Genomic DNA, 7,731 nt, shown 5'->3' on the forward strand with positions numbered 1-7,731 from the left:
AATAAATTCTGTGATTTTTGGAGTTAATGCTGAGTGCTCTTAATATGAGTGGCTGATGCAACTGTCCGATTTCAGGTATCCGATTACAGCCAACTGTCTGATTTCACTGTCCAATTTCAACCCTACACAAAAATTAGTGAATAATAAAGTAGTTAATGCACCAATCAAATTTGGGAAAATTGTAATGGTTATGATTACCTTTTTAACATCATCTTTTGTTAAAAAAAATAGGGTTTACTTCCTCTTGAAGGCCTTTCAACTTGAATTTTTTTTCAGGAGTAAATTTCCAGCCAAGAACACCCAGCCCCAAGTAAAATCTTCGAGTGGTCAGGAAATAAAGAGAGAATCTCCAAAACAGATCCCTCCAACAAGGGACTCCCCATTGAAAAGAGATTCACTGTCTGCTGCCACACCCATGTCAGGGGAACCAAGAGGGCACATTACAGGGACCCCAAGAGAAAATGGTGCTCCTGTGAGGGGCAGAGATCAGAGTTCCGGTTATGAAGGTACTTTTGTTGATAACGATGATTTCTTCTTTGGCGGTGGTCCTATGTCTGATGAAAAGCCTGTCAAGCCTGTGAAGCAAGCAGCCAATTCTCAGCAGAGTGCCACAGGAAAACCATCAAGAATCACTGGCCGAGTTCAGGTAATTGTCCTGGTTTGAGAGTCTGAATGCTGCATAGTTGGCAAGTCGTTCAGCATGGGAGCATACATTTTGCTACAATTCGATAGGTTTATGAATGACCCTTTGCAAATTTTTCAGACGGTGGCACACAGCAATCTTGTTTTCTTCTCTCTTGATTGATGTTTTATTTGCAGTTAAAGCTGTTTTATGACGAAGATGCTGCCAATTTGAACGTGACTGTAGTTGGAGCTGAAGGCTTGGCGCTCAAAGAATCCTCAACTCCACCCAACCCTTATGTCAGGATATATTTTCTTCCTGATAAGAGGTGAGCTTTTTAGCCGAGTGAAATTAACCCAAAAAAATCAATGTACAGTACCTTTAAATGCATTTTTTTAAAACTTCAGTATGCAGAGCAAGCGACGAACTAAAACAGCTATGAAATTTACCAATCCTAAATGGAACCAGACCTTCGTTTATCCCTGCAGACCACAAAAGGTATTTTCTCGCGTTATGTTGACTATATGCAGTGCTACATAGGATTTGTTTGTGTTGCCACAGCATGCGTACTTCATCTCAGTAACGAAATTCATTTCGTGGTTTGTTTAGTTTAGCATTTACGTGCACTGAATTCTCGCCCCACTTTCTCAGCCAATCTTTCAGTTTGGCGAAACCAATGATCATGCAGGCATTTCACCACACTTAGGATCGGAAGCAAGATTTCCTGCATTGATGTCACATCTGATCTCGTCATGTTGATCAGATGGCCTTTGGCTGTTTTAATTAGTCTAGCAATTACTTTGTTTTGGCTGAACTAGTGCCATTTGAATGGTCACTGTGTCACACTTGCCTTCTTTTTACTCAAAAATTTTGTTTTATCTACGGAGTTGATAATTGACCACCTTACAGAGATTCTGAAGGCTGACGTTTCGAGCGTTAGCCCTTCGCTCTGACGACAAGCTAACGCGCGAAACGTCAGCTTTTAGAATCTCTGTACGGTGGTCAATTTAAATTATCAACTCCGTTGGTAAAACCAAATTTTTGTATACTACTTCGACGCAGCACCACAGTTTCTTTAGAAACTACCCCCCTCATTCTTTTTACTCAGTTCAGTGGCCGAGCTCTTGAAATCACAGTTTGGGACTATGACAAAGTTTGCTCCAGTGAATTTTTGGGCGAGGTAAGATATTTCAATACAAATCAGTTAGAAACTTACCAGAGCCAATGTTGAACTCTCCTTCGGGCTCTTAAGTTATGTTCTGTACACAAAACGCTAGAGGTAATCAGCTTCGTGGACGTACGATGCTATCGTTGATGCTTACTAATACAGGGATATTTTTGCGCGGTTTAGAACTATCCGGAGAAAGTAGATGTTAGTAAGTACTCTTGGTATCCAAAAAGAAAATTGGGGGTAACCTTGCATTTTTGAGAGATAATTAAGCTTCTATTTGAGAAAGAACGCCATACATTGCTTTGTATTTTAAACCCGGGATTTTAAAGCTTTTTACAAATATTATTCATGAATTATCTTTGAAAAATGCCTGGTTACCCCCAATTTTCTTTTTGGATTTTAATAACACTTGTTAAGATCTACATTTCTTGCATAATCACACACCGGGGCAAAAATATTGTTAATTAGTAGGCACCGTCCTAAACTTTGTTATTCTAAAGAAAGCCCATGGAACAAGCCGTAAAAGAATTGCGTCATTATGATAGTGCTAGGGGTTAGGACAAAGGTTAGCGTTGGTCGGTTTTAAAAGAAAGGGACGTTGAGAATTCATAAATTGGTGCGCTCTATTCTACTCCACGACTTTTGTTTCCGACCGATCAAAGAGAACTCGGGTTGGTATTATAACTGATGGTGGCCCACTTTATTCAAGATGTTCTGCGACACTTGTATATGTTCAACGATTCAGCGTTTTCTATTCATTTCGAAAAAAATGTTGGACGAAAGTAAAACAAACGTTTTCACGAAAACATAGCATTGAAACGTAGCAAGAAGAGACCTGAGGAAACAATTTGGGTAACATGAGTTCGTTGAAATGCGTGTTTATTTATGGGAGCAACTTCAAGGTTAATGCTTAACCTGGATAAACGTTAATTTTGCTTACTGTGGCCCAGGTTGTATTGAACGTGGCCGAGGCAAACCTTGATGGTAATGGATACTGGTACCCACTGAAAAACCACGAGGACGAAAACGATCCACTTGTGCCCCCAACTCCTGACCAGTCCCCTCATAACTCATTCAGATTCAAGGGATCGAGAGGGCCTGGTGAGACAACTGAACAAGGTTTGCGACTGCTAGTTACTTGCTTTAAAACTTGAAATGCAGTAGTCGAAGCATCATGCAATCATCTCTCGCGGCGTGATATGTTATCATAATGTTTCGTACGGAATTTTTAAAGCGAAAACTGTGCAACAATAACGTGATGTAATTGGTTTTCATTCGTTTTCAAATATGGTGCGTCCGCGTACGTTGGCACTTAACCAGGTTGACAATTAGACATAGCTTGATGCTACTCTGGCTTGGAGAATAATGAATTTGGTACAAAAATCCAATGCAAAGACCCCAGTGGTGACGTCATCGCCGCCGTGTTGGTGGACGAAAGCAAAAGATCTCTCATGAGCTCCTTTGTTCGTCCACCAGCAATAGCCCTTTATTTGTGTGTTTACGTCTGACTAGCTAATTTCACAGCCAAGCCTCGAATTCGAAAAATCAAACTTGAGGAGGCAGTGTGGCCGAGTGGTTAGGGCCTGTGTTTTGAGATCCAGAGATCCTTGGGTTCAAGACCGCGTTCTGACCGCTCGCTGAATTTGTTTCAGGTAGTTCCTGGTTCAATTTCCTGGCGCACTTGTAAAATAGCCAACTGGTTTGCCTCCCGCCAGTTGGGATTCTTAACGTGCTCGGAGATATTAGCTACTAGGTACCCTGAAATCGAAGGGTAAACAAAATGATTATTATATTATATTGTTATTAGCATGAGCAAAATCCCAAAGTAACAAAGGCTTTTAACGTAAACCCACGTGTTAACAGAATTGCATGATATCCAGATAATGGGAATAATTTTGTTCAAACGAGGCTTGGTGGTGAATTTTGAGCATATGCCGTAATCATGCATACGCCCTATTGTGCTTTGTAGCATTCTTATCTGTGTCTGTATGGATTGGTTGCAAACCACCAATTCTCCTAACCGTGGTGGCGGCACATATGTGATTGGTATTTACATGGGTGGTTTAACCTCGTAGCGGACTTCGTGTCCTTTTGTTTAGCCACCATGTAACTACATTTGTTCAGAAATCCATGACCCGAAGCCTACAACTCCATTGTGTTCTTATCACGGCGTTTTCACAGACCGATTTATTTTTAGATTGAATTTCCCTCAAATGAGACTCCCACAGGAGCCCGCTGACCAATCACAAGAAACTAGCCTGATATCATAGGGTCACCGAACCGGAACTGCCTTTGTTTTTTTTGGAAAAGGCAGTCTAAAAATAGATCAGTCTGTAAAAATGCCGTGACATAGGTTTAGTGTGGGAGTTGTAGGCTCCGGGTCATGGGTTCTTGATTTGTTATAATATTCTAATTCTGTAAATAAGTAAATGACTGAATGAATGAAAGAATGAATAAATAAATAAATAAATAAATAAGTGATGCGAAGAAAATGTTAGTGAACAAACTATTGAAATTGGTCGGACAATCTCAGTAAAAACCGAGTTAAATGCCCAAAACGTTATATCCCTTGGACGAGTTGCTCTGAGCATGGTTTGCGCTAACCATTGGTTAAGTGACATCAAAAGCTCCAGGGTTTTATGGTATTTTATGTAGGTTAGCTTTGTCCAAGTCCACACCAGTAGTCCTTTTGTGTTGTGAAATGCAAACCGCCGTCATAGTAATCTAACTTTTTAGCTCTTTGTGGAGTCTGATGCTATTAAAGATATGCATTGTGATACAGACATTTTTTTTATTGAATTTTCTCCCTCAGGGGGATCACCTGGTTATGGAAGTGATTACGAGGAAGAAGCGAGGTATACTCCAAATGGCCCGGGAACTAGTGTCCAATCTCCATACCATACACCAGAGAACGAGCTATTGAAGCAGCAGTTGATCGATCATCACAGAGACAGCCCTAGGCCCCCATTTTCCCAACCACAGATGATCCAAGGTATGATGCAAGTGTTATTGCCGGACTTTTTAAAATTATAAATTATTTGGTATAACCCCTGTGAATACGCCATGGCCGTCCTTTTGTCATGAAACGAGAGAGCTTCCTTTGTGGCTGAGAGATGGGCCGGGAGGGGAGGGGAGAGGAGGGGAGGGGAGGGGGAGGGGGAGGGGGAGGGGGAGGGAGATGGGGCAATGCGGGGAAAAATTCCAATCCAATCTTTTACGGCTTCCTTTTTTGGAGCTTTTAATCATAGCGAAGACGTCCCACAAAGTTAACATGCATCTTGTATATGAAAAAACTGACGGAGTTGGACAATCTGTAAAAGTGGACATAAAAACTTAAAACGTAAGTTTATAAAACATGACATTAAATATGCATATGTGAAGATAAAATTAATGTCATTAGGCTTTTTTTTTACAACCCTCACCATAAATCTATCAACAGTTAAGTTGCACAGATTTAGAATAATTTATTGATCGGTTTTAATGCTGGAGTAAAATTTAAATTTACTTAAAAGATAAAATAGCTGTAGTACTTTGAGAAGAATGTTTTCGTGCTCTAATAATGTTATAATTACTTCATTCAAGCTTACACTGTCAAGCAATATCACACGTCACCACCTCACCTGTCCCAGTCTCCTCAACCGAGCTATCTAAATTACACCGCTGACCATAACAGAATGCAGCCGCAACAGACTAGACCCATGCCTCCTCAACAGCACGGAACCGTTGGCCGCTTTCATGACGAACGTATTTCCCCAAGCATGCAAGGTTATACCTCCCCTGGCACGTATTCCCCTGGTAGAATGTCCCCTAGCGGAGGCCCCGGGGCTAAAAAGTCCCGGATGTTGCCACAATTGCCTCCAGGACGGGAAACGATGGGTAAGCCATTCGTCACTGAAACGAAAAGAAAATGATGAATTTCACGGACTGAGTCAGTCAGCGTGGAAACTACGTAACAGCGCTATTGCCACTTTAACCAGTTGTTTTAGTCTTCGTTATCAAGGTCGAGGTGATCATGTGTGAATTCGGAATTATTTCGCTGTGTATTTTTTTGTGATACTTTTTTTTCTTTGCTAAACCGTGTTCCCTCGAATTTGGGTTGTGTTAGTAAAAAGGACTACTAATGGATGGAGTGCTAACATGAAAGTAGAACACATTAACTTGGAACTAAAAGCCTTAATTAACAATTAGACCAGGGGGGCTAATTGTTTTAGTATCACTCAACTAGTCGGACAGAAAAGGCAATAATAAAGTTGGCAAATGCAAGTTGAAGAAAGAAAGCGTCACTCTTTTCGCTACTCGAGGACTGTTACTAATAGTCCTCTAGTAGCGTAGCCAATTACAATGCAGGATTTGCGTTAGTCCACTAGTTGGGTGATACTAATGGCAGTTATTTGTAGGCTGTTATAACAAATTGACACTTTGTTATGATCGTTTAAAGAAAGAATATTTATTCTAACTACACTGATAACCCCGACCTTAAGAAAGGAGATGAACTTGTTAAGAGCAGATTGTTAGTATCAATGAAGTGCATAGCAGTCAATCTTTTGAGTTAAGTGATTTGACTGTATGGGTAGTAAACTGTCATCCAAGCAGAAAACATTTTTTTGTCTTGTCAAAATGAATTCGACCTTTTTCCAGCGACTATTTTCCAAGAGTCGTTCCAAAAGAAGACATGGTCTACTTAAATTTCCTAACTTTGTTCACTTAACGTAACGATTGACCGGAGCTTTTCCGCATCAGAAAATTGCACATATCCACTCCAAATAATCCATGATATTTGTTTAAACGGGAGATGTGGACAAATATATCATCCACACAGATTGTACTTTCAAGTGAGTGGTTTTCATTAGTAGACTTAAAAAGTTAGAACTTTCGTGTGTTTCAAAGTAGGCGGGATCTCAAGAAAGAAATTACGCTCAGTAACTGTCGTTCGAATCGTCAAAGGTTGCACTGATTGACCACCCCGCCTTCTTCAGTAAAGAGCGCTGCTCAGTAGCATTCGTCCAACTTGGTAATGTAATATTCTTTCAAAACAAAGGTGGCATAATTAGAAATAGTGCGAATAGCCTTATACATCTGTTGCATTTGGTGTGAATAATACGTAATTAAAATTTAGTTGTTAAAAAATAGCATCAACTCTAAATCTAAATCATTTTAACCACAGACGAAGAAGAAAGAGCCAGGGTCGCAAAACAGAAATTAAGAGATGTTGACCCAACAAGAGCTAAATTGATTGTCGGCGGCGCAAAAGGGAGGATGGGATACGGTCATGCCCCGGACTCCGTGTATGCTCCGCCAAATGGGGGTTTGTACGAGACGGGCATATCTCCACGGCCTGGAAGCCAGTCTCCGAGGCCAGTGCCGAGAACACGGAGCCCATCTCCCTTAACAGGGCCGAAACATTCTTTCGGGATGCTTCCACATCACCAGGAGCTGCACACTCCGCAAGGTAATTTAAAACACAGACGAAAAAACTTTTATAAAAGTTATCGAAATAATTGAATAAATAAAGGATCAATTTCTACCTCTTAACAAGCTGAGATCCAAAGTTTTTCTTGTTAGTTTATAACGTAAACTTGACAGTAAATGCCGTCTCTCAATTTAATCACAACGAGAATGCGTAGAAGCGATCATGAGCTTAACACCACACTAAAAGTAACCGCTGAATGAGTTGTAAATTCTAATCCCGCTGCATTACCATTGTAGAACGCATGTATTCACCAGACATTACTACGCATGAGCAAGGAGCACCATACGAAAGTCACAGGAGACCTCGTGAGTTGACACCTCTTTTGAAGGCCATATTTGGGTTACCATCTAACGATGACGTTGTTGACGAGATACCCAGGCTTTCTTTTTGCCTTGTATGGAAGAATGTGAGAGGAAACCGTATGGCTGTTTTTCAGACGTAGGGCTAACATTCGCTTTCCAATTCCTT

At 40.7% G+C, this 7,731-nt stretch overlaps 1 protein-coding gene across 6 annotated transcripts in view; it reads left to right on the forward strand.

Annotated features, from left to right (window-relative positions):
• The window catches only part of LOC138004504 (regulating synaptic membrane exocytosis protein 2-like), a 35,334-nt gene that overhangs the window by 4,074 nt on the left and 23,529 nt on the right, over nt 1-7,731 (forward strand). For 2 of the 6 annotated variants that reach the window (XM_068851032.1, XM_068851034.1), the window contains exons 6-14: nt 277-646; nt 820-950; nt 1,030-1,120; nt 1,731-1,802; nt 2,744-2,912; nt 4,606-4,785; nt 5,376-5,669; nt 6,958-7,242; nt 7,500-7,568. In XM_068851032.1, the coding sequence (XP_068707133.1) occupies nt 277-646; nt 820-950; nt 1,030-1,120; nt 1,731-1,802; nt 2,744-2,912; nt 4,606-4,785; nt 5,376-5,669; nt 6,958-7,242; nt 7,500-7,568 (1,661 nt within the window). The remainder of the gene's footprint in view (nt 1-276; nt 647-819; nt 951-1,029; nt 1,121-1,730; nt 1,803-2,743; nt 2,913-4,605; nt 4,786-5,375; nt 5,670-6,957; nt 7,243-7,499; nt 7,569-7,731) is intronic. The other 4 variants (XM_068851036.1, XM_068851037.1, XM_068851033.1 and 1 more) reach the window with 3 other exon arrangements.

Source organism: Montipora foliosa, chromosome 5, assembly GCF_036669935.1.
Source record: "Montipora foliosa isolate CH-2021 chromosome 5, ASM3666993v2, whole genome shotgun sequence".
In the NCBI taxonomy this organism is placed as follows: domain Eukaryota; kingdom Metazoa; phylum Cnidaria; class Anthozoa; order Scleractinia; family Acroporidae; genus Montipora; species Montipora foliosa.